The 25,913-nt window shown below is 51.8% G+C and overlaps 7 protein-coding genes across 7 annotated transcripts; 3 read left to right on the top strand and 4 right to left on the bottom strand.

Annotated features, from left to right (window-relative positions):
* Positions 1–162: 162 nt before the first annotated feature.
* AUEXF2481DRAFT_88190 (uncharacterized protein) lies at positions 163–3,167 on the bottom strand (the record flags this gene model as incomplete). Its single annotated transcript, XM_013489230.1, has 2 exons — positions 163–2,933; positions 2,996–3,167. 2 exons carry the CDS (start codon positions 3,165–3,167, stop codon positions 163–165), a joined length of 2,943 nt encoding a protein of 980 aa, XP_013344684.1.
* A 2,561-nt stretch (positions 3,168–5,728) lies between these two features.
* Positions 5,729–10,100, top strand: AUEXF2481DRAFT_660478 (uncharacterized protein). Its single transcript, XM_013489271.1, has 3 exons — positions 5,729–5,952; positions 6,082–9,648; positions 9,833–10,100. The coding sequence occupies exons 2-3, from the start codon at positions 6,155–6,157 to the stop codon at positions 9,990–9,992; spliced, it is 3,654 nt and encodes a 1,217-aa protein (XP_013344725.1). The 5' UTR covers positions 5,729–5,952; positions 6,082–6,154; the 3' UTR covers positions 9,993–10,100.
* Positions 10,101–11,000: 900 nt separating this feature from the next.
* AUEXF2481DRAFT_28768 (uncharacterized protein) lies at positions 11,001–14,842 on the bottom strand (the record flags this gene model as incomplete). Its single annotated transcript, XM_013489043.1, has 6 exons — positions 11,001–11,500; positions 11,555–11,855; positions 11,940–12,591; positions 12,647–12,933; positions 12,989–13,604; positions 13,662–14,842. The coding sequence occupies 6 exons, from the start codon at positions 14,840–14,842 to the stop codon at positions 11,001–11,003; spliced, it is 3,537 nt and encodes a 1,178-aa protein (XP_013344497.1).
* A 726-nt stretch (positions 14,843–15,568) lies between these two features.
* On the top strand, positions 15,569–16,692 carry AUEXF2481DRAFT_28767 (uncharacterized protein; the record flags this gene model as incomplete). Its single annotated transcript, XM_013489042.1, has 2 exons — positions 15,569–15,917; positions 15,974–16,692. The coding sequence occupies 2 exons, from the start codon at positions 15,569–15,571 to the stop codon at positions 16,690–16,692; spliced, it is 1,068 nt and encodes a 355-aa protein (XP_013344496.1).
* A 280-nt stretch (positions 16,693–16,972) lies between these two features.
* On the bottom strand, positions 16,973–18,748 carry AUEXF2481DRAFT_28766 (uncharacterized protein; the record flags this gene model as incomplete). Its single annotated transcript, XM_013489041.1, has 2 exons — positions 16,973–18,318; positions 18,373–18,748. The coding sequence occupies 2 exons, from the start codon at positions 18,746–18,748 to the stop codon at positions 16,973–16,975; spliced, it is 1,722 nt and encodes a 573-aa protein (XP_013344495.1).
* Positions 18,749–19,647: 899 nt separating this feature from the next.
* AUEXF2481DRAFT_46771 (uncharacterized protein) lies at positions 19,648–23,511 on the bottom strand (the record flags this gene model as incomplete). The annotated part of the gene is made up of 3 exons (XM_013489176.1): positions 19,648–23,229; positions 23,281–23,399; positions 23,481–23,511. 3 exons carry the CDS (start codon positions 23,509–23,511, stop codon positions 19,648–19,650), a joined length of 3,732 nt encoding a protein of 1,243 aa, XP_013344630.1.
* An 881-nt stretch (positions 23,512–24,392) lies between these two features.
* On the top strand, positions 24,393–25,861 carry AUEXF2481DRAFT_65005 (uncharacterized protein; the record flags this gene model as incomplete). Its single annotated transcript, XM_013489213.1, has 4 exons — positions 24,393–24,459; positions 24,512–25,006; positions 25,056–25,432; positions 25,484–25,861. Coding segments are annotated over 4 exons (1,317 nt in total), but the record flags the coding sequence as incomplete, so codon positions are not given.
* Between the last annotated feature and the right edge of the window lie 52 nt (positions 25,862–25,913).

Below are 25,913 nucleotides of genomic sequence, written 5' to 3'. Positions count from 1 at the left end.
TAAATATTGGCAGGGACGAAGATAGCTAGCTCTACATAGTGGACGAATGATAATGTTATCACACTGACTCGGTTGGAACCTCCATAGTCATATGAGTCGATTACAGTTAATGTACATATATGTTCCATCACATCTCCATGTCAAGGAGAAGATGTCTGTTGTCTATTCTGCCTTGACGCCATTGATCTTGCCATTGCTAGACGGAGCACGCTCGACTTCGTCGTCAAACTCGATGCCACGAACAAAGGCTTCACTGACCATCTCGAGACCGGCAACAAAGACGCACAACGCACTAGCAATGACAAAGACACTGATGCTCTCGCCAATCTCAAGCCAACTTCCCTCGTCACGTACGCTCCAGAAGAATCTTAGCGTCAACCAATCACCAATCGCAATGACCAACGCAAACAAGGCGCCAGACTTGAGTCTGAGGCGACGGGTCAAGAGGCCTAGGTTTGCCGACACAAGTGCGAATGGTGCCAATATCTTCAAGATGAGTAACGCACCCTGTGAAAAGGGGTCGAACACGGGAATGAGTCGGGAGACGGCATCCAGACTGAACGATGATATCGAAGCGATGTTGCCGGTACTGAAAAATGCGGATTGTAGCAGATAGAGGAAGAACAGGGCGATGCGTGCGTCGGCCAGAGTCAGTGAACGATATTCGTGCTTCTCGAGGACAATCTCAGAAGCAGCGCCGGTGGGTGACGATAGAGAACTTTTGGTCGTAAAGGCACGGTAGATCCGGTGTTCAAGTCTTACCCAGGTGATCAGGGTGCAGCTGAAAGCAAGGTAGAAGAGGCCCTCGTAACTGATGGTGAGGATGACGAACATAGGTGCAAATGCAAGAAAAACAACCACTATGCGATGGAGGTAGTGGTTGTTCGGCGAGTATGAATGAGCAAATGGAAGGATCAGAGACGAAACAAGCACGATCCAACCAGTGACTTGCGCACCGAGGGGTAGACCAGTCTTTGCCTGCAACGAAGTGGCACTGGAACGTGTGACAATCATAGCCAGGGCGATGAGGCCGATTTGAACACCAGTAAGGATTCTGGACACCTGGTCTGTCCTTGGTGCAGTGAGACCACCCTTGCTTGAAGTGGCTTGCACAAGCAAGCTCTTCTCGAACGCAATATACAGGATACCGGCCAGGAGCATAAGCAAGCCTCCCAAGAGGATCAAGTTGACATCCTCGACCTTGTTAGCCGGCAGAACGGTGAAGATGCTCATTGAAACACAAGCCAATGCCCAGGTGGCAGAGATGATCCAGTTTTGGCGGACAAATTCGAGTCCATACGAAGCTGGCCAGACAATGGCCAAAAGGTAACAGAGCGTGTACATCTCGCGGCGATAGTAGCTCTGCACCATAATTTCAAGAATGCCAACATAGACCAGCAGACTCACTCCAAGCCCTAATATGTCAGTTCCCGATAGCTTTTGAGAGAACAGATTCTTGGCTTTGAAGAGCGCCTGCCGGCGAGCGAAAACTTCCTCCCAGAACATGACTGGAAAAAAGGCGTATGCGTAGTAAGTCCAAGGAGAAGATTGGACGATCAAGAATGCAAGGAGTGCGATGAAAATGGATGAAAAGACCGTCGTAGTCGCAGTAGACCGAGTTGCGTCGACTTTACCGTCAAATACATGCTGGTCTAGAGCGAATGTAAATGCAAAAGCCATCCAACCCAGATATCCCAGAGTCACCAAAGCACGCAAGAACAGCCAATCATAGGTCTGGAGATATCTCAGTCCCTGTAATGCCATCTTCATGAGAGCATCAGAGTCTTTGATAGCCTGCTCATGGCGACCCTGATCAATGGTGTTCATGATAGCTTCGACGCGATGATCCGGAGAATTCTGGTCGTCGGAGAAGCCTGGGAATGGTTTGTATCGGAGCACGGTGTTCTTCTTCTGATGCTCCTTGATACGGTACATTTCCAAAATCTCCTGGGCGTTTACCAACATGGCTTGGGCCTTGGTCTGCTGGTCTGCCGATAGGAACGCCAACGGTAACTCGCCAACTGAATTGACGGGAAAGGGAAGGCCAGCAAGATATGCCATGAGTGTAGCGATGTCCGCTTGAGCAACATCGTTGCGCTGGACGTGATCAAGGTGCCAATCAGAAGAGAAGTCATCATCGTGACCTGGAGCTAGACCAGAAGATACGGTGACTGGCTTCGCGACTCCAGATCCCCAGGCAATTAGTGGTGTTCTGGTGTTGTCTGGATGTCCATCGCCATGGCTACCCCAGTCGCTCATGCCATGGTCGGCAGTAAAAACGTAGGCAGTCTTGTCGTCGGCGTAGAAGTTGTCGATCAAGGCAGTGATCTTCTCGACACCCTGGTCGACCACTTTGATATTGTGAAGGTACTCGCGTGAGTAAGGACGGTAAGAATGACCGGTGGTGTCCAGACCCAGAAGGTGCAGAAAGAAGACATTTTTGTCCTGCCTCAAGCGCGCATTGAGGTCTGAATCCTGACTGGCGCTTGCGAACAGCTCCTCCACCCTTTCAAATACCCATGTGTCCAGATGAGTGGCATCTTTACTAAAGTCCTCCTCTTCGGCGCCATACATGAAAGCGTCTACCCGGCCAGGGACAGCGCCCTCTTGGAACATGGGCAGAATGTCGGGACTACCCCAACTCCAGGTGTGACGACTGCGATTGAAGACGCTGTCGAAATGGACGGGGTTGAGCTTCCAGCCAGTCGTGACAGCCGACACGTCTTCATACAAGCCAGCAATCAGGGCAACATGTCCGGGCCGAGACTCGGTCGGTACACGAGTGTGCGACACTCCGAATGTACCATGTTCAAGCACGCGCGATCGAAGGAAAGGTGCGAGGGGGCGCGGTTCTTGCCAGCCAGCCTCCTGTTCAGCGCCAGGCGAAGGATCGGGGAAGTATTGGAAGGCCTTGTCTGCTCGTAAGCCGTCACCTGTCAATGCCGAGTTAGCCTATACATGACTCCGGCGACGAGTGCGTTCAATGCAAGCATACCGACAAACAGGACAAGTCGTTCCGCAGGAGCTTCTTCTGCGTGCGTTACGCTGTACTCGCGCATGCCACTGACGATCGGACTGACAAAGTATATGTCGAAAATCGAATAGGCATATATGAGGTGAAAGGCCACCGCCACAGCGAGAAAGCCTAGCCTCCCCATTCGAGCCATTGTCGGATGTTCAGGATTCCCCTGAATTGCTTGTCGAGCGAGCGATGCAGCAGTGCTGTTTTTTGACGACGCGCCGCCATCTCTGGGGTAGACCGTAAGCCAAGACCTAGCACAGATCAAGTACCTTGATGTCCATCAACCACCACTCGTATGAATAGTACAGACATGTCGCCATCGGACACTGTAGCGAGGCTAAGATCCACACATCCTCAGATCACATCTCGATCGCTAATGATCTCGAGCATCGGTGACTGTGTTTCGCGTGGACAGTTCGGGAGTCGGTCACAAAACTATACGGACACGTTGAGGAACACTAGAGCTGGCCGACGGTGAACCAATTGAGGCAGGAAACGGGAATCATCCCACACAATAGTACGGCGAGACGCTGTTGACCAATATGGCAAGAGCCTCACTTGCCTCATCGCAGACACTCAATCTGTCGCGATGTTGTGCTTAACAGAATATGGCAACCAGGGTCGTCCCCACGGCACAGCCTGTTCATTGTAGTAGGCAGTAGATCATGATCCATAACTTGATCCTGTTCTTTGTTGAACATGATCGCTGCCGAAAAAACGACAAAGCACAGTAGCAAAGTGATGACTGTGATGAGGTCGTGTGGCGAAGCGCTCTATGACTTTGTCGGAGCTTTGGATTCGTTCAATGTTCATCAAGGTTCCTGGACGGGTCATGTGGAGGTGTCACAGTCAGACTCTGCTATGAGCTGTGCCATGCCGGAAATGAACTCAAGCATACCTATGTAATGGGAGAAGTCAAATATCCATAGCCGGGATTCTGCAGACTGCGTCGTCGTCCTCGCATTATCCGCGGCACTGCATCTTGTTGCCATGTTGATGACTGCGGTGCCTCAAGAACGCCGTGACACCATGCTAAGGCGTCAATGATGTTCGAATCCTCGTCTCCAGTCATACTGCCCTCATTCGACTCGCCCGCGACGCACCCAGATAGGCGTTGAGGCCGAGTATCTGGTGGAGGCTGAATGCTCAGAGTTTACTCCGTACGGATATGAGAAAACACCCAAACCTTCTTGCAGCTTTGACGACATCTTGGCTGTGATGTAAAAAGTGGTTTGGTCGACTGTGGAGCGGCGGTTTCATGACAACTTTAGTGCGCCCGCCGAACTGCAGGGTCAGAAAGCAACACCGGGGCACAAAAACAAAAACAATTGAGAACATGCAACAGTCCGTCTGTGAATACGCGTGACAGAATATTGTGCTTACTGTGCTCCTTCTATGGTTCCTGAATGCTGGTGCTGAAGAAGAACAATCGAGTTTCGAATCACAGCAACAGAAATCAAATTCATGAGTCAAGCATCAATATTGTTAAACAGATTGCACTAGAAATAGACCTTTAATTTCGCATTGACGCAGGAGACCCCAGGGCAATCGTCAGCCACGACAAAAGAGCTGGAGTCGCTAACAGAGAATGGAATTGGTTTGTGTCTCGGCTTGATCGTGTGGCTTGAGAGGGCTTGGAGAAAGTGGAGACTTGTCAGTACGCTACTGTGTATCAAACGGGATTACATGGCGGGAGATCTTCTGGTGCTTTCGCACGCGTCTCATCTGCAGAGCGACCCGTGAGTACCGTGATGACTGTGAGACCGTTCTGGTGGCTGGTACCGTACATAGACGACGACATCGTAGGACACAGTCTGAAGAAGATGCATAGGCGCGAGGCTGTATCAGCTGTGGTGGTATAGACAGAATTGCAAGGTCGAGAAATTTATCAAGCAAGCCGAGCAGTTCATTCTATTGAACTATTTTGAGCGCGACAGAGGGTGCCATGATTGGTGGTGGCTTCCGTTAGTCTGCGGAGGTGATGTACGAGTCTCAGGTACTTGCAGGTACTTTGCTGCTTCGGGAAAAGTATCAGCGGTCGGAGAGTTTGAGCTGGACCTGGCAGCCGCAACCGAAATGGCAATCTCTTGCTCTCCTTCTTTCCTCACGCCTCTTTTCGAGTCTCGACGTCGTCGCTTTCTGACCGCCGCCGCACCATCCTCTTCTATATCCCAACGGTCCCATTTTGCGCATTGCAAGTTTCTCTACAACGCGCGCGCGACTGCCCGTTCACCTTTCGACTCTTTCCCCCCTTTCGCCTGTGGTACCAACGAAAACGGTTTCCGCAGCCCCCTCCTGAACTCTTGTTTCTTCCCACCTCATACCACACTGCTACCTACATACTTTCTCTTTTACGGTTCTCCGAGAATCGACCCACCTTCGCTTAATCGACCATCGTTGGCTTTTTGATTGTCCTCGTCTAACATCGCGGTTGATCAAGTCGTCACCTTGTTTGATCGTCTTTTCGCTCATTCACATCTTTCACCCATCCATTCATTCATTCTCTTCGTCTGCTGGCATTGCGGGAATAGACTATTGTTCGTCCAACCTTGCCGTCATTCTTTTCTCCGTGCACGGGGTATCTTTGCATCCCAGAGCGCATAATTTCCACCACCTGAGGACCTCGCATTGTGTCTTGTCAGTTGGACTTGCTCGGTCTTGCTTTCTTTGTGTCGGCACGTCGATTCCTTCTTTGTTGACGAGCGCGCCGCCGTGACCGTTGACACATCGTTGTTTCCCGCCACGCCACTCGTAACTGCCCTTTGCGACGCCTCTTTGTCTGCCAACGCCGACCCCTTACGCTCATTTTATCACGATTGGCTTGGGGAAAACGATGTTCTAGTGTTTCAGACACCTTCATCTTCACATCTCCTCTATTCTCTTGTTGCCAAAACACCACGGCCGTTTCCCGGTCTTGCTCAATATCTCTTGTAAGTCGTCTCTCGCTCTCGGTCGCGACACTGGCCCCTTGCATAGCAGCCCGGCGCTGACAAGAAGTGTCAGAATACCCTCTTTTGACTTTGGTCAAGTCCACTCGTTTATACACGCGCTTTTGACAGTCACGCCGCTCGCAGATCACTGCGTGTCGCCGAATCGCGACCTGCATTCAATCGACAGCTAATATAGACCATCATGAGGACGTCTTCCGCAGTCTGGGCTGCCGCCCTGGCAGTCGTGTCTGTCCAGGGTCCCATACTAACCACCGCAGAGGCCGCACCCGCCCCTCAGCAAGGTGCTGGCGCTGGCCAACAAATGCGATACTACTTCCCTCGCCCCCTCAAAAGACAGAACGCTCTGCAGAATACGACCAGCTCTTCTACTTCGTCCCTTACATCGACTCCCGAGGCCGAAACCTCTACCACGGATCCCTCTTGGTTCCAGGCATTTTCTTCTCTCTTTTCCGAATCCCAGGATCCCTCTGCGACCTCATCGTTTAACTTCCAGGATCTGTTTTCGCCTTCGTCAACCTCTACTGCGCTGGACGCAGCAGCGGCCGCGACCAGCGACTCGACTACCACATCGGAGGACTCTTGGACCACTTCAAACGCTGCAGACGCCTTTGTCGCATCGACAGGCTCGTCACCCTCTACCACGATCCTTCCCACCGCGTCCTCTGAATCGAGCACAACTCAGGGGGCTGCATCATTTTCTACCTCATCGATCGATATTGTCGCCGACACAGCGACAGTCGAGTCTCAATCATCGACCGAATCCTCAGCCGCGCCCTCATCGAAGGTTGATACCTCCGTCGCATCTACTGGCGACATTCCAACCGAGATCGTTCAACCCACCTCTTCTGTCGCTGCACAATCGACATCGTCGAGCGGAACTGCGGAGGAGACTACCACCGAGGATGTCAATTCTTCCCAGGCCTCTGTGGCATCTACTGGAGAATCTCCCTCGAGCGTTGTCCAGCCTACTGGCCCCTCTTCATCAGCCTCGGTTGCGTCAACGGGAGAAGTTCCCTCGGACATCGTTCAGCCGACCGCATCGTCATCAACTGCTCGAGTAACCTCTGAGAGCGTCCAGCCTACCGTTGCTTCTACTAGCATAGTCACGTCCGAGAGTGTAGAGCCAACCCCGCCTTCTTCCATTGCCTCTACTGGCGGTGTACCTACGGAAGTTGTGCAACCGACTTCCAGAGAACAATCATCTGACACAGTTCAATTGACTTCTAGAAGCGCATCGTCCTCGGCATCAGTGGGTACCACTGCAACCGACATCAGTGAGTCAGTATCACCGACAGCGCAAGGTACATTGGCTTCTCTTGGCTCAACTGGGAACGTTATTGTCGAATCAGTAACACCTACCCTCTCGTCCGATTCTACCGATGTTGCTTCTGTTGCTTCGACTGGCGCGGCCATGTCAGAAAAGGTCGAGCCAACCGCAGCCGCAACCTCCTCTGAGATAAATGTTTCTATCCAGCGACCTGGCTCTACTGGTGGCGCAATCACTGAATCTGTTACGCCCACTGCTTCACCATCCTTGTCAGACTCCACTGGCAGTGACACCTTGGTCACTGGTGACGGATCTACAGGAAGTGTTGCGACAGAGTCCGTAGCTCCTACTGCCGCGGCATCTACAGGCGATGTCATTCAGTCCTCAGATGAAGTTCAGCCAACAGCTCCCAGCTCTATCGTCGCGTCGACTGGACCCGTGATCCAGTCCACTGACGAAACGCAGCCTACGTCTGCTGCTGGCTCTGCAGCAAGCGCTCAATCATCGGTTGCTTCGACGGGCGTTGTCGTTTCTTCTGCTGGTGAAGTTCAGCCCACTACAACCGGTCAAGAGACCACCGGTGCTGCGTCTACTGGCGGTATCCCTGACATCGTTATTCTGCCCACACCATCCTCGGCCAGTGGTACGCAGTCGTCGAGCTCCAACACCGATGGTGGAATCATTGTCGGCCTTTCCACCTTCCTCAATGGTGGCTCGTCATTCACTTCCACCGCTCCTCCTGCTGCAACAACCGCCGGCGATGCTTCGAGCACTGCAACCGCTGTGGCCGAGCAGACTGATGCAAACAATGCCACTGTCATTGCTACGACTGAGAGCTCCACCACTCCCGTCATCTTGCTGCCCATCGGCACCACTACATCCAACGATGATGTTTCGGCAACATCTCTTGCGAGCGCTACTGCCACTGGCATTACTGACGCCTTGTCCAGCATTGTGTCTTCGGCACAGGCAGCCCTCGAAACAGGCATATCTTCGTTGACTTCCGCTGGATCCGCCGACGCTACTAAGACATCATCTGACGGACCCACGGCAACGGGACCTTTGAGTGGTGCTTTGTCGAGCATCGCATCTTCCCTCAACTCTGAGCTCACCAGTGTGTTGGCAACGGCTACAGACAGCGCCGTCTCATCCGCACTGGCCTCCGACCTTTCAAGCTTGCACTCAAGCGCTTCGGCTTCGCTTGCACAGGAAACTACTGCTTCTGCAGCTGTTACTGATGCTTCCGCAACCTCGACCAGTGCAGTTGACAACACGACCGTCGCCGTCCCTGGATCGATTACCGACTCAAGCAGCCTTCCTTCCGCTACAGCTACTGACGGCGTCTCTTCTGGCACCAACACTTCGCTTTTGTCTCAGACGACCGCTTCTGTCACTGATAGTGCTGTGATCACATCGGTCGCTACCGACAATGCTACCTCAGAACTGACCGGAGACTTGTCCGCAACTACCTCAGCCACATCGTCCGAAGCTACCAGCAGTGTCTCCGCTACTGTCACTGATAGCCAAGTTTCGAGCACTGTAGTCTCCGTTGATGCTTCGGCAACTGCAACTACAGGTACATTCATGTCTGTACCTGCCAATAGCACTGTGGCAGCAAGTGGCAGCGACAGTGGTTTGAGCACTGCCACAAGCGTCGGCAACACTGCTACATCTGCTCAAACTGAAAGTAGCGCATCATTGACCGACAGCGCCGTTACCAGCAGCGGTACCACGGTCTCCGCTACATTCGCTTCAGGCAGCGCTCCTTCGGTGACCTCGTTTACCGCTTCCACTTCTGGCACGCTTGTGATCCCTGTTCCGCTCACAACTCCGCCTTCGTCCCTTCTTTCGTCGATTTCATCCGCTCAGTCGTCTATTGACTCTTCTGTCTCTGCATCAATTTCTTCTGTCGAGTCATCGCTTGCCGCATCTGCCTCTGCTTCGCAGGCATCGAATGTTGCATCTCTCATGCCCAACAATGCAACTATGACTTCTGCTGTTGTCGGCATCTCGACATCGATTCCACTGTCAAGTGAGACTACTCTTGATCTTTCATCTGGAAGCATCACCAGCACTGCTACGTCTTTGCAGACATCAGGCAATGCTTCGACGACAGTCTTCACCTCAGAGGGGACTGCTATATCAGCCACCGCTGAGAGCAGCGCATCTGCAAGCTTCTCCAGTGCTAGCTCGACAGAGGACACAACCGTTCCCTTCGGTTTTGCTTCCAGCACCGAGGCATCGTCGCCTCCATTGACTTCTGTAGTCTCGACTACGCCAGCATCTCCAGCTCCTACTGCAGCATCTACCTCTCTTGTCTACGATCCTTCGACCAGCACTGCTCCCACTAGCATCGTGCCTATTGGAACCAACACTTACAATTCCATGCCTGTGGAAACTAGCATTTTGTACCAGCCCTCGGAGACTGCAACCACCTCGGTCGCTTCTAAGGCGTCCGGTATTCCTACGTCGATGCCCCGTGTCATTCAGCCTCCTGGTGGCATGCCCTCCGCTCCCGACAACACCACTCTGGTTCAGATTGGTTTCACCTACGGCTTGAACTATCCATTCGTGGTTTCTACTGGTGGCTCTGCAAATCAAATCTTTCAATACCTTCCGGCTGGATTGGCCTATGGTCTCGGTGTCGATGCAGACAGTGTCAAGATGTATGCACTGCAGCCTTATGACACTACCGATTCGTTGCACTACATCACCACTTTGGCTTTGGCATATGTTCCTTCCGAAGTTGTGAACCAACTACAGCTTGACCTCCACACTTCGGTCGCCACCATGTACAACAATCCTGATGCATCTACCAAGACATTGATGGGTATGATCAATCCTGCCATTCCAATGATACCTGGTGCGAATGGCAAGAGCAATAGTCAAGGAAACGCAAAGAACCCATCTGGCTCAGGCACTACTTCAGACAGCAACGGTGCTCCACTGGGTGGTGATTCGAGCAGCTCATCGCCTGTCAACGGTACCTCTGTCGGCATTGGTGTCGGCGCTGTCGCTGGTGCTGCCGTGTATGCAGCAGCCATGGTCTACGTCGCTCGTCGCTACAAGAAGAAGCGTGCTTCGCACGCTCGTAGCAACAGTGTTCCCTATACCGATGAGAGAGGAGAGATGAGCCAGCGCAACAGTGCAGCCAACTACTTCATGTCGGGCGGTCGTGGCCGTGTTACCCCTACTAGCGGCAGAGGAAGTCGCCAAAGCGGAAGCAGTGCTAATGGTCGTAGTGTCAGAGAACAAGGTATCAGCGCTCCTGTGCTCGCAGGAAACTCTCTTGGCTGGAACTAGATTGATGATGCCGATACCTTTGACGAATTCAAGGATAAACATGTTCGATTAAATTTCCTTCGAACCACCTTCTTCTTTTCCCTTCTGTCTTGTTTCCAAATTCAACAAAGCGCGTTTGTTCTTGAGTTCTTGTCATCACTGTTTAAAAAAAGATTCGAAGATTGTTTCACTTCTTGTAGATTAGTTTTCTTGCCGAACTCTGGTCAACACTTCTATTCAGAAATACATTTGGGTTTTGACACATGACAATCACAAGGAGCCTGCTGTGATATCAGCTGATTCGTGTAGTCGAAATCAGTCTTGTTGTGTATACGTAAATTTGCCACCATATTGAAGCTGCTACTGTTCAGATCGAGTTTTCTTTGTCAAAGACCAATCATGCAAGGCGCCAGCACAATACATGAGAAAACTTCAAGTCTAGAAATGGCGATAAGGTTTACTGCGACTAATCGGCTAGCTACTTCAGCAGATGGCTGATCCTGGGTACAAGATCGCTGATCCGGAATGGCTTTGCAATCGTATCATCCATGCCTGCAAGAATGGCGGCATTAGTTTGTTCGGGTCTTGCGTTAGCACTAATGGCGATAATAGGGAGCCTGCCCTGTATCCGCTTGCCGTCACTGGCGTTGCTGCTGTCCAGACTGCAGCCACTTCGAACCGAGTTGGAGCTGCTTCCTCTCAAGAGTCTAGGCCTAGAACCAGAGCTACTACTGCTGCTGCTGCCGCTACTGTCGCTGCTGACGAAGCTGCCTCCTCGCTCCCACTCCCTGATTCGCTTCGCCGCGGTTATACCGTCTAGGACTGGCATCTCGATATCCATCAAGACGCAGTCGATCTCGACTTCCCTCATCGAGTCGGTAAGGAAGTCGATGGCTTCTTGTCCGTTATTGGCAACATGGACATTGTAACCGTGTTTGATCAGTTGCTTGCAAAGTATTTTCTGGTTGACAATATTATCTACTTGCGATTAGTCGTCGTGTATGGAGCACCACCAAGCCAGGACAGACGTACCTTCAACAACGAGCAAGCTGGTCTTCCTACATCGCTCCGCCGTATCTGTCATGTCGAAACAGACGGCTGAATCAGCCTTCTGTGTAGGGTATGGAACCGCGTCAGCCATAGTGCTCAACCCGCATTGTGTAATTGGTTGGACAGCTGGTGCGCTGATGAAGAATGCGAACGTGCTTCCTTCTCCAAGCTTAGAGGAGACGCCTATCTCCCCCCCTTGCAATTCCACAAGCTGTCTGGAGATAAACAGTCCAAGCCCAGACCCACCGTACTCGGAGTATGTCTTCCGGGACCCTTGTGCAAACTGTGTTAATTTCATCGTCAGCAAAGGCAAATGATACCCTGAGAGCTCTCCTCTTGCTGTAACGATTCATGTTTTGAGACTTACCCTGGTGAAAATACGTGACTTCTCCTCCTCTGACATGCCGCGTCCAGAATCAGTCACCGTAAACCATAGATAGAACCCGTCTTGGCTTTCAGTGCATGCTTCATAGATCGACTCCTGATTGTGCACCGAGAAATCGACAGGTAGATCGAGTGGCCTATCATTTGCAGCGCCCATGACGACCCTGATTCGGCGTGGACCTGGTTGGTTCTTGCTGAATTTGATGGCGTTAGAGACTAGGTTGATCAAGATCTGTAGAGTTCTCCCAGCGTCCAAGTGAACTTGCTCTACTTTAAGTTGATCCATGGAAATATCGGTGGCGGCCTCTAACATGATGCCTACCCTCTGAGCTTCGGTCTGAAACATCTTACGGACATTTTCCAACAGAGTCGCAGCAGAAACCGTTGACGGACTAATCTGTAGAAGCTGAGAGTCAAGCTTCGACAAGGAGAGGATGTCGGAAATCAGACGCCTCTGGTGGTCGGAACAGGCTGCAACGGTATCCGCAGACTCTTTACTGCTCGATATATGATCAAGAAGCAAGCCTATCTCTGCTTCGTCGATCGAAGTGCCTCGAATCTTTGTGGCTAGGCTTTTGACTAGCTTCCGCATTTCGACCAGGCTATCATTGATGGAGTCCGCGCAATGGATGACACTACAGTTCAAGGCACATTAGTATGATCTTCTCGGGAATAGAAGAGACCTCTTACGCCGAAAGAGGATTCCGAATCTCATGGCAGACGGTGTCGTAGAACATCTCTTGATTTTTCCGCGCCTCAAGTGCTTCTTCCATCCGTAGCCGTTGTACTCTCGCCTGATATTTAAGATGGGACACATCGACTGTGAATCCGAGGACTCTGACAACCTCCCCAGTCTCATCACACTCAGGCAATGCGGTGACCATGATTTCAGCAGGACCTCGAGGTCCTCCATCGCTATCGTACCACAGCCTCTTGAGCCGCAAAGTGTATGTTACTTGTTCGCCACGGAGCATCGCCTGATTCGAATGTGTTAGGATGCGCAGTAGTATACGATACAAGGTCTGAACGTACCTGCCAACCTTCGTCGGCGACCTCCATATCGTCCTCGTAGAGCACCGTATTCCAGTCGATCTCACCAAGCGGTACACGAGAATGCTGAGAGAGCTCCCACCATGCCTCATTGACGTACTGCACTCCTTTGGTGGTATCGGCTATCATGCATCCGACAGGGGCGATGTCCATACATCGCTTAAACCTCTCCTCGCTCGCCCTGGCTTGTTCCAGTGCCTCCGCACGGTCGAGAGCAATCTTCTCACTTCTCTTTTGGGTAGAGATATCGGTCACCGCACCGATGATGGAAGTAACATTTCCGTTACTGTCTTTGACTGGCTGGCACGCGATTAGGGCCCATTGACCTTCCTCAGTGTCGTTTAGATACCTCAGTTCGAATTTTTGCCACTGCCCATTGATCATGGACCGCCAGGCGTTGGACACAAGATCCACGTCGGCTGGGTGGATGAGATCGAGGAACTTGTGTTTGACATCGGCTGGACAATCTCGTGGATACCCGCTCAGTCGATAGTAGCACTCGTTCGCTCGTACCATCTCTCCCGTGCTCTTATACTCGAAGAACCCAATGCTGCTTTGTGTCAGTACATATATTTCAAGCTTCTCAATGTGCTTTTGCCTTTGGAAGCGGTATTGATACAGTGTTCACTAAGCTGCAGATTCGGGGAAAACTTACTCGACCGCATCAACCACAGTGAGAACCTTCTCTGCCAAAACGGTTGCCATTTCTGCTTCCCTCTGACGAAGAGCAACTTCCTTGGCGAGCAGGTCCTTCTCTAGTTGGTTTCGTCTGGCATCTTCTTTCCTCCTATACGCCGCCTCTGCGGTTGCGATCAAGGTGTTGACAACGTCGGCAAATTCACCTTGAAGTTGCTTGATATGTTGCTGATGTGGTTCGTCGAGGGGCGCTCTCGTGGGTAGTCCAATAATCAGCAAAGCTTCCACGTCCTGATAACGCGTAAGGCTGCTTGGTAGGACCATGGCCTCTGTGCACATGTCGCGAGTACCTCTCTGTGATGATCCTTCGGCCCATGTCTCGGGCACCGGGTCGATCATGACTTTGGATTTTGATAGTATAGCCTGCTTGAAGGGTTGCAGGCTCAATTCTGCGGTGTTCACACCAAACGCCGGTGGGAAGGTAGCATGGTCAAAGTCACCGACGGATCCCTCTAGAAAATACTGGTCTTCTTCGTGCCAATTACCTGATTCCGGACTTGTCCTGCGAGAGTAGATGGCTGCGATGGGAAAGTCTCTGGCATGCGTAGAGATACTGTCCAGGACAAGAGGCCATAAGGACAACAGATCACTTGCAGAGCTCCAGATCTCGGACAGTTCACGCACTGTCGACCGTCTTCGCTCTCGCAAGTCACAATCTGTGGTCTCAGCGAAGTACAGGTGAAGGCCTCGCAGTGGCGGTGGTAGTGTTACGATGTCCATCTGTAGATGTACGTCTTGTAACCGTCCACGATTCATCATTGGTACGACGAATGAGGGACATGTGTAAGCAGGCATTGAGGTAGCCTTGTGTCGGTGAGCTGCCATTCGGGACTCATACCCCTGCCACTCTTTCACGTCGTCCAACGGTAGGCCGAATATCTTAGGGTGTAAGTCTCGAACCATCTTGCCGTATGCCTGGTTATACAATAGTAGGTTCTCCGTACCAATGAGTAGGCACTGTGGTTGAGGTGCAACCATGAGGAGATAAAGTATTGTGCATAGCTCTCGAGGCCAAGAAGAAAGGGGGCCAATGGAGTATTGTTGCCAATTCGTGACTCGTAAAAGTTCGATGTGTGCCCTTGTCGGGGCGTCTCCCTTCTCAAGCAGCTGTAGCACCGGCTCGACATTGTTGTTTCCCATGGTTTCTCGGGCTCTAAAGTTGACAGAGTCGAGAACGGCGAAATCGGGTCAGGTACTGCTATCTTTTCGATGCTTTAGTGCTGAGCAACTTCTGCGTGTTGTAAGCTTTGATTATTCCTGGAAATTTGGGTTGCTGGGTATCTCCTTCCTGAACCAAGAATCAAAGGGTCAAATCAGGGAGATGGGTACGAATCGCAAGAACATTGGACAGTTTTGTTCAATAAGTGCCCGTGTTCTAGACCTCTGTTTCACCGGCTGGCTATAATCGCAACGTCCAACGATGCTTTAATGGAGATTGAATTTGAGCGGTTCTAGAGCCAAGATTGTCTTATCCCAGACCAAAACAAGGCTCTAGAGTGTCACATCCCATTCTCGGCGATTCGTGGCAAGCCTCGCGGATGCTTTCAGTACTTGTGAAATGGATGCATGAGTACGTTGTTTGCCTTCGGCAGACGACCCGTTCGCTACAAGAGAGACAAGCGCCTTCAAAGTGCACGGCTACATGGCCTTCGATATGAGAGGCACAAGATCAGTATTGCGCATCGCGACGGCTAGAGAAGGTCTATCTGAAGCAGCCTCATTCTTGCATGCACGAGCAGATTTGACAAGGAATTTTGAAAGCTTGGACCTCTTGACGTAACGCGTCACAACGCGTCAGTAGCAATTGCAACAGCGAGCTTTGTGCCTGCTTTCTTTGACAATTGTTCACTATCACGTAAACACAAAATGGCATACAGACGCTACGAAACGAGCGTCGTCGCTACGGAACCTCTTGTCGACGCAGATACGTTCCGTGAGCCTACGGAGCGCACGTCGATGGCAGCGTCGTCGCTGAGTCCCCTCGACAATGCCGGCGACAAGCATGGCTCGCGCGGCCTGCCCACTTGGTTCGCATACCCTCTGTCAATTGTCATGGCGCCTGCCCTCAGTGCGCTGCTGTACAGCTTCGTCCCAGACATCATGGGCGCCCCCCTCGCCGCTGTGAGCCGCAGCTTGAACGAGGAATGGCAGATCGGTGCTCTTCTGACTTGGAGACTGCTCGAGATCACGCTTGGCTGGGTCTATGGCCTCGACCGTAAGACGCGCTTTAGACTCCCATTGCGGCCAACGAAGCTGACACCAGTGATGCAGACTTCGACTTTGTCCAGCTCTCGGCTATGGCCAACGCGCCTTACTACACCCTGTTGTACCTCTTCTACGGCATTGGCTTTGAGCCTCTGGCCTTGGCTCTTGTCATTGACATGTTCTCCTTGTGGTTCCCCTTCTGGCTCTTGCGCCCGATCAACTACCATAACAACCTGCGCACCCTGACCACTCCCGGCACCACAAAGGACTTGGCCGTCGACAAGACCATTCAGATGTACATGACTGCCTTCGCTGCCTCCATCTATGCCGCTGTAGTCTACCTCAGTCTCGTGACCTGGCTGCCTGTCTTTTTGATCCACCATTTCGAAGAGGTCCTGACTCTCGACTTTGCCCACAACGCTGTCCTGCCTGTGGTCTTCACTGCATGCTTACCCATCGGTTGGGCCGCCAAGGACTTCCTCTTCAGCACTTCGATTGTCTATGCTCGCGCTTTACCTTCGGAACACAAGCGCTTCAACCCCAAGACCGCCTCTCTCGCAGACACCCTGATGTGGAATCTTGGCGTTGACCAGTTCTCGAGCAGAGAAAGTGTCCTTTTCAGTCGCACCTTCCTGCTTGCCGCTTTCACTGCTCTCCACTCCTTTGTCAGAGTCTTCGCCACCGTCGAGGGCGCTACTATCTACGGAGCTGCAGGCTGGTCTGCCTTGTGGAGTGCCGCCGCTCTCGCAACCGGCACCGGCTTCCTTTATATTGGCGACTCTTGAGCTGCATTGTGCACGTCGAATCTGCTTACCCACAACTAAGCCTCCATGCTGTACTAGACACAGCTCTCCACGATACACAAGGACATCAGCACTGCTTTCAATTGCCTGCTTGTGCCGTGTTCCTCGGATGATGAGATTCTACTGAGAAAGCCAAGTCACTACCTCCAAGCGCCCGGCACCAGACAAGATCGTCTGTCGGGTAGTCATCCCTCAAATTGGTCGGAGACACTCCCCATTCCCATTTGCTAGTTGATATAGTGTAGTTTCGAAACAATAACTATCACAATCCAAACACCTCAGCGTGTAACCAAACATCTCGCTTGCCAACCCATCTGCTGCATTTTCTCCTGACCTCCTCTGCCATTGACCTTGGGCCGCAGACAAGCACTGCCACTTTGGTATCATCCTGCGTGTGGTTGAACGCCCGATCCACCATCTCACCCAAGTCAGGTCGACCCTGATGAACTTGCCAACCTTGTGCTGAGTCATGAACGCCGGCGTTGGGTAGTAATTGCTCAAGTTCAATCCCATCGTCCGCATCGTCTGGATTCTGCGCACCATGATCTTGGGCCATGGTTCTGGTGGCATGGACTGTCATGCGCTCTTGCATACCATCTTTTTCCTTCTCGTCCTCAGGTATTGCCCAGCTTGTCTCTGCCGCGTCTCTGACCGCCCAGACGAATGCAACATTTTGTCTCCTGTGGCTTCCAGGACTCGGAGAGAGGTCCTTAAGCAGTGTTCTGTAGAGTGGCACCACAAAGGTCGCGCCGACTCCGCCAGCAATGAACAGAACTCGATTGTAGCCAAGCAGGGTGTTCGGATGGGTTGACAAGCCATATGGTCCTTCTAGGATGAGTGGCATAAGAGTGGATTTGCCAGTAGCGCCATCCGTCGCCGCTCTTGCCAGAGCAGCAGTATTGCCATCTAGTACTCTAGCCACGAGCTTGAGATTGTTGTCTTCTGCTGGAACAGAGGCAATGGTGAACGGACTCCTGGACTTGAGTGGGCGCATGTACACCGATCCATGTGCCAAGGACATGTAGACGTGTTGACCTGGCTGCCACTGAATACCCTTGGACTTTGCACTGATTGGAATGTTAATCTCGAGCAGGTTTGCGGTCTTGGAGACAATGGTCAGGGAGCCTTCTACTTTGTGTTCGGTGAGAATGCGCAATGCTAGATGCAGTGCATACACCGCGAGCGTTTCGATAATGTAGATGCGAATATGATGGACATGTAGGTAGAGTACTGGGAGCAGTATGCTAGCCAGCGTGACGTGAGTTGTGTAAAATACGCGATAACTCAATTTTCGGATCCAGGACAGTGCAGTCGTGCCTACAGCTGTGAAGGCAATAGTCCCTATTATTCCAAGTATGACGTCCCAGTCTTTGATACGTTTTGCTAGGACGTGCGCCTGGATGAAGAAGTTCAGGTAGAGACCTGCGTGTGAGTAGAACAGGATCGTCGAGACACGACCCAATACTTGATGCGCGGCATTGAGTGTCGTCCAGGAACACCCGGTGAGGTGGTGGATGGGACTGAATGGTGATTTAAAAGCAAGAAGATATTGTAGTGGTAGCTGAGAGGCGCCTACAATGCCAAATCGCTTCGTCAGGTGCAGATAGTCTAGATGTACTTAGCGAATCATGTTTGCTAGATGGTGATCGGGACAGAACTCACCACCTTGCGTTTGGACGCAACTCAAAACTATCAGCCACACTGTCCACAACACACTTGCCACAATTTCCCCCTTTGTGACTCGAGATCCCCACATGTCTATCGTGTCGCCCATCCACCATATCGTCTTTCTCCATAAATTCTTGGATCTTGTCGTATATTCGTTAAAGGGCTCGGTACGCCGTTTCTTCATGTGCGGTGAGCTGGGTGTAGCGCCTCTGTCATGCGACCGCCTTCCTTGGATCCATGTGCAAGCGAAGTATATCTGGAGACAAAGAAGAGGAATTAAGGCAGAGACTTGAGCTAGCGCGCCATAGAGGTCTAGTAATCGCCGTCTTTCGAGCTTCTGATCATGATCCAATTCTAGAAAGTGCCACATCTCGACTCGGAGAACTGAATAGTCGAGTCTGGACCCGGAGAACGGGCAACTGATACTGAGAAGTCGTCACGAAGATGAAGTAGACGTGTGGGCTGCTCTTATCAATAATGTAGAGTTGCTGACTGGCTGACTGCTCGGCTTTAGGACTTGCGCGGAGCCGATGGTCGGTCGTCGAGGTAATGACCCTGTCGCAGTGATCGATGCTTTGTTTCGTGACGAGACATGTTACCTCCATCTCTCACAAGAAGATAATGGCTATGGGAATGTTGGTATAACTGATGAAAATGCTCTCGACTCTGTCTTTACTCGGAAATAAATAAATTTGGTAGAAAATGTGTGTAGAATGTTTTGCGAGTTCTCTGGCCACGAGTAAGCCATTGACCAATTTCAACACAACGGACTTTGGTGTTCATGATTCTACTTTCCCCTGTTAACTCGCGTCATTCTCGCTCTTTCTCGTGAGTGATGTTGCGAAAAGATGGCGAGGAATGAAAGGGCAGTCACACTGTATGTCAGTACGCCTGACACAGGAAGTCTGCAAAACGAGTGTATTGTGCCTCTGGACAGCTCGCCGCTGCTATGCTCTATGGTGGAAAAGAGCGAGAACAAGGATTGATCACACAGTGAGGCCACATGACAAGAGGATGCAGCATGCTTGGTCCACACGAAATGAATAATAATAATACATCCTTGGGCAACCAGATGTGAATTTGGTCCCAAGCAGAGCGGCGATGTAAGGAACCCCAATCAAAAGCTTTTCTTTTGTACAGACCCAACGCCAGAGAGGGTATGTATGACATAACATCCATGCTGAAAAACAAGATAACAAAATTACAGATGGCTTGCAGCCAGGTTTTAGCAAAAGTCTATGCCGACCAACGATGCATGCCCTAGATCATCTACTGTCTTCTTCTAGGGTTAGTCTGCTTCTTCTTCGGTGTAGTCTTACTACCATCACCGTTGATGTACTTCAAGAGCTCGTCGACGCTTCTGTTGTCATTGGAAACGTCAGCAGCTCTAGGAGCAGCAGCAGCTTCAACACTCTGTCCGATTGAGGGCTGAACTCTGGCACCTCTGCCGACCATGGGGGCCTTGGGTCCCAACAAGACCTTCTTGTCTTGGAGGACCTTGGCATGTTTCGCGAGCGAGACAGCGCTCTGAGTGAGCTGCTCAAGCCATGTCTCTGCCTCCTTGGTGTTGCGGTCCTCAGGGCCAAGCTCGTTCTTGAAAATGTTGAAGGCTTCACGCATGCGGTTGACAGCGCTCTTGTAGTCGCGGTCAAGAGCGAATGCTTGAGCGAGCTGGAAGAGCAGTGTAGCCGTGCTGACTGATGTCTTACCAGAAACTTCCTCAGACATGGCAAGAGATGACTCAAACCAGAGGCGAGACTCGTGGTACTGCTTCATGCTTTGCAACATGACTGCAGCATTGTTGATAGTGGTGATTGAGTCGGGGTGCTTAGTACCATAGACGACCTTCCAGAGATCAAGAGCATGACGAATGTATGCAAGGGCATTCTTGGTGTTGCCACTTGCGTGCTCGAACAGACTCAAGTTGAGGTAGCTGAGAACAGTCTCGGAGTGGTCAACACCAAGAGTTCGCTCGGAGATGATGGCTGCCTTACGGGCGAGCTCAACAGCAGCAGTCTTCTCATCCAGACCGTAGTAAATGGTCGACAATGCGTAGTAGACACGGGCGACTTCAGGGTGAAGAATACCGTAGATCTGCTCGTGGAGGGAAAGAGACTCAAGAAGCAGTTCTTGGCCAAGCTCCTTTTGATCCTGCGAGAGTGAGATACGACCAGCTTCGAGAGCCTCCTCGGCCAACACACTGCGCGGTGCAGCATCCTTGATGATGGGAACGACGTTGAGAACATCGTCAGGGTGGAAGGTCTGAGTAGGAACAGAGGATGCTGCTTTGGGAGCAGGTGAACGCTCGACATTGCTCTTATTGTTCTTCTTCTTCTTTCCGCCTGTGGTACCATTAGTGGCAGGTGCGGGACTCTGAACAGGCGCCGGAGCTGGTGCATCGGCCTTGGCAAAGCCATACTGCTTGGCTTGAAGTTGAAGACCCTGCTTGAGACAAACTTCACGGAGCAATTGGACCTGCTTGCCTGGTTGTACCCAAGCATCACCGAGGTCGAATTGGTAGCGCCTCTTGATCTCGCTGACGATATCAGCCTTGATAGACTCTGGTGTGGCAGCCTCGAAAGAGAAGTCCTCCTCGGGATACAGGGGCTTGAGAGATGCGTCAGTCTCCGCGGTAGGCTTGGTGTTGAGCTCAGCACCCAACAAGCAGTTGAGAAGGTGAGCAATACAGGCCTGGACAAAAGGCGGCGACTGGTATCTGAGGTACTTGCTGGAAGTGTGCTTGAAAGCTCTAGCAATCATTTCCTGAATGGCAAGCTGCTTGAGGGCCTGTAGACGAGGTTGTTCGGGCTTGTCGGCAAGACGGGCGATCTCTCCAAGATATCTCATGTTGATACCGCGCTTGTGAAGAAGGTTTGTAAGTGATTGACCGTCCATAGGGAAGCCAACATCACCGTCCTGAAGATCCGAGATCATCTTGGGGATAATGTCTTCTGAGAGATATTTGCAAGCTGCGCGGACCTCAACCTCATCCTTGGACCATTGCTCCTTCTCTTCCTCGGTCTGAGGACGTTGACCGCAGAACACGTCAGGGTTGAGACTGTATTGGAAGCCAGAGACATCAACACGCTCTTGCTCAGGCTCCTTCTTCTCGGCCTCATCGGTCTCACCCTCGGAGGTGGCCTCCTTCTTAGCCTCACGACGCTTTTGAACTTCGGCCTGAACGTACTCGCGAAGCTTCAGTCTCCAGTATGACTCGACGAGTTCAGGACGGAGGACGGCCATTCTGTGAGGGTAGTTATCGTTCTCGGTAGAGCTCTCCTTACGGTACTTCTCGAGCCAAGCGACATCCAGGGGAGTAATGCGGTACAAGTCCAAAATGTATTTTCTGCCATCAGTGCCGAGAAGTCCCTTGGTCTCAACACTAGCCTCAAGATCGTGTCTCTTGTTCTCCTTGTCCCAAACGGGATGGCTCTTAACACGCAGAGCCTTGGAGAGCTCGGCGAAGGGCTGCTTGAAGTCGTCGTTTTCAGCGATGACATCTCTACCCTCAACACCGCCATAGTCAATCTGGTGCTCACCAGGCTCTCTCTGCTTGAATATACCAGGCACAATACTCTGACCAACAAGACGCTTGCCAAGGTAGTCGACAACGACGGTTCCAGGAGTGAAGATTCCAGAGATGTCCAACTGGTTAGTAGCCTTGACGCCCATGATGTCCTTGCCAGTGGCGACACGAGCAGCCTCATCGCCACCATCGGCAGCGAAAGTGCCTACACCGTCGGCACCGAAAGAGTAGAAGACATTGTTGTAGACGAAGATCTGAGCGTCGCGGGGTTCGGTGGGGTTAAGAGGGGCAACCTCACCGCGAGCAACAAGGACAGCGCCCCTAACAGCAGCCTCGTTGTACTCAGCAAAAAGCTTTGCGGTAAGTCTCTCCCTGAAGACACGGTCCTGAACGTTCTCCTTAGGAAGTTCGCGAGTAGATTGGAACTCCTCGTTCCAGTCGCGAAGAGTCTCTGCGTTCTCGGGACCAGCAAGGAGGTAGCTCTCCTGAGTACGGGCAGCATCAGCAACGTGGGCTGACAAGGAAGCTGAGCTGGGCGCAACGAGCCATGGGCTAGCAGGAACAGCATTGGCAAGCTGGAAAGCAGCCAAGGGATCACGCAGACCGTTGTATTCCTGCAGACTGCGGAAAGCGTCGTTGAAGGAGGGCGAGATTTGACCAAGCAGAGTAAGGAGCGAGTGTGCCGAGTGCGGCTTAGGGGCGGTGCGAGGGAAGGGATCGAACTTGTTGTTGGTCGACTTGTTGACGAAGAAGCCAGAGACGTGAGACGTAATGTGGAATTGCTCGCCCTCGAGGGTAGTTACAAGCAAGTACATAAGATGACCCTTCTGGCGCAGGTGGTATGGGGCCGGGTTCCAAGCGGACAGAGCCAATGACTTGACTGTCTTGGGCGCATTCTCGGGCGAGGGAGAAAGAAGAGTCTTGACGGAGCCGCGGGCATCGAGCTCGTAGTCGACCATAGCGTGCTCGCTAGCAGGAGCCTCTGGCTGGTCGGCAGGAGTCGGCTTGATGATGTGGTCGTGCAGCGAGAGACCAGCGTCAAGACCGTGCAACAGATCGGTGCGATCGCCAGATGCACCAATCAATTCACGAATGCGCACAAAGTGCATGCGGGCTTGTGTCTCGGTGTAGGGGTCCTCGACGAGGTGAGCCTCTGGGTCTTGCTGGATGTCGGGCACTTCGGAGAGCTCGATGAAGTCATTGATGCGCTTGCCCTTGTGCTCGAGGTGGAAGCACGTGTACTGGAAGGTGAAGGGGAGGTCGATGATGGACTGGCGGATGTCTTGCACCTGCTCAAGGTGGCTGACCATGATTTGGCATTGTCCCTAGTCGACATGTCAGACTCGTTGTCACCAGAGAGACGGCGACCTTCTTACGGGAGCGTGAGGTAGACGGATGGTGAGCTGGAAGACGTTCTCGACTGCTTGTTCCTGCTCTTGCTCGGCATCCTGCCCGTCCTGCGCCACGGCTTGCTCTACTCCGTTGCTCTGCGCCTCTGCGCCGTTGCTCTGCACATCTGCATAGTCATCATCAGCTCTGCGTCGACTTGCCAATGCACTGTGGTCATGATGCCTACCTTGAGCTTTGGTCTCGCTCTCTGCAGCCATGCTTCAGCCGAACTTTTGTGTGAAACGAAACAGAAAGAAAAAGAACAAGGGCCAAGCTTGCGCAATGTTCAATGGTACAATGGGAAAAGGAATATAATACAAGAAGTTATATGCTACACCAGCTGTGATTCAGAAGCCAATCGTCCAAATCTTTGTCCAGCAAAGGCGAGGCCGCACAAAACTTCGCAACTTCCTCGGCTGAAATCGGAGCTTCCGATCGTCCTGCACGTCCCCTACGAGTATGACACCTACACACTTGTATATGCACCAGCAAACGGCCGGCTGTCCTGCAATCTCGCCGGAGCAGTCTAAGCAAAGCTATCACGAGCATTGCACTGGAAGGTCTGGATGCACAGGAGACATCTGTCATGTAGAAGAATACTTGTCTTGCGGGCTTCACTTCTTTGGCAAAGTACTGGAGACAAGATCAAGGAACTGCCAAGCTGCCAACCGTTGTGGCTCTACTCCAGGTGTTTCGCGTGTCTACCAACTTTAAACACAACTCTCAAAGTACCTACTGTCGCTCTCTTGAACTGGTAGTTTTGCATGAAGGACAATGCCATCTCTGCGGTCGCAAGTGTTGCAAAGGCTCACGGTGTGTCCTCTGCACATCCGCTCCCGTCCTCGACGCATTCCCCAGACACATGTCGCGTACCGTGCCCGAGCCTTTACCTCGATACCAGGTATTCCCACGCCCGAAGAAGACGAGGATGGCGGAAAGGGATCGAAGAAGTCCGGCGGTGAAGAGAGCAGATGGAAGCCCATCTTTTGGAAATCGTTAGAGTCAACTTTTACAACACTGGCGTCTGTGACCGTCCTTGGGTATGCACATTCCGCGGCGACCTCGCAAACTTTTCTGATCATTGAACACAAGGCTCATTGGATATTCGTATACCCGGTACTACAAAGCTCTGATATTGAGGAAGATGGAACATGCCTTTGCGCCTGGTTCGATGCACACAAGGTCACCCGATCTGACACATGACTGACGGACATCTAGGCGACCCAGTCTTGGAGCTTGCTGCAATGTCCAAGAGTGAAGACGGCCATCGCGAACACTGGATAATCCGTGACGAGCAGGCAAAACTCGACGCAATCGTCTCCGGTGAGCTCCGAGGTCAATATTATCTACTAGTGGGCGAGAAAGGAACCGGGAAAAGCTCTATGCTTATTGATGCCATGGCTAAGATAGACGGCGAGGGAGTGGCCATGTTCGATTGTCATTCTGACTTGGAAATCTTCCGCGTACGTCTGGGTAAAGCTCTCGATTTCGAGTATCACGAAGACAATATTGGGTCGCTCTTTTCGATTCGTGGGCCTCGCGATGCCTCTGCTTTACTCGACATAGAGAGAGCATTCAACAAACTGGAAAAGGTGGCGTTACGTCGAAGAGCAACTGTTGGGCGGCCATTGATCATTATCATTAATAACATGCACTTGTTGCGAGATGATGAAGACGGGCGTGATCTTCTTGAATTGCTGCAGCAGAGAGCTGGTTTGTCGACCTGATGGACTCGAGCTGATCGATCACTGACCACTTCCAGAACAATGGGCTGCTAGCAACCTGGCCACAATAATTTTCAATAGTGACGACTACTGGGTCTATGAGAGGCTGAAGCAATTGGCCACACGCATGGTCGTGATGCCTGTCCCAGATCTGCCCCGGGACAAAGCAATAATGGCCTTGCGGAACTATCGTGCAAGATATCACGGCGATAAAGTCCTCGACTCCGAGATCCTAGAACAGGTCTACCAAAAAGTCGGAGGGAGACTAGCTTTCCTCAATCGAGTCGCCAAATCCCCGAACATGCTCCAAACATGCGAGGACATCTGCCGAGCAGAAAAGACCTGGCTCCTGTCGCAAACCTGGATTTTGGGTGAAGAGATGGATGATGATGTTATGGATCAGCAGAAATATGCGGTAAGTTGTGAAACGCAGGTCGTGTACGACATTTGCTGAATGAAGAAACAGTCAGCTGCGATGGTGTTGGCAAAAGCTTTGGTGGAAAAGGAGAAGGAAGACAACTTGGAGTACGATGTTGAGAAGGGTCACATGCTGCCAGAAATACCCTTGCACAAAGCAAGACAGATCATGACCCGTGCCGACTTCATTCAAAGTTACGATGCCATCAACATATTCACCATTGACAGCAAAGCTATGGTAAGGGCCGACTCTGTGCCCATGATGAATGCATTCCGAGAGATCTGCGCCCTCGAGGGCTTCGACGAATACCTGGAGGCAACTCTAGATCGTATCTCAGCCATCGAAAGCTTGGGACGTACACGCGAGCTTACGATCAAGGATCTATGGGTGAGTCCGTCTGAATATATCGTACCAATCAAGCTCTGACAAAGACGAACAGGACGGTGGAAAGTATCGTGTCACTACACGAAACGCAAAG

This window comes from Aureobasidium subglaciale (genome assembly GCF_000721755.1).
Source record: "Aureobasidium subglaciale EXF-2481 unplaced genomic scaffold scaffold_8, whole genome shotgun sequence".
Classification (NCBI taxonomy): Eukaryota; Fungi; Ascomycota; class Dothideomycetes; order Dothideales; family Saccotheciaceae; genus Aureobasidium; species Aureobasidium subglaciale.
Note: the sequence above shows the minus strand (reverse complement) of the source record. Positions and strands in the feature narration are given on the sequence as shown.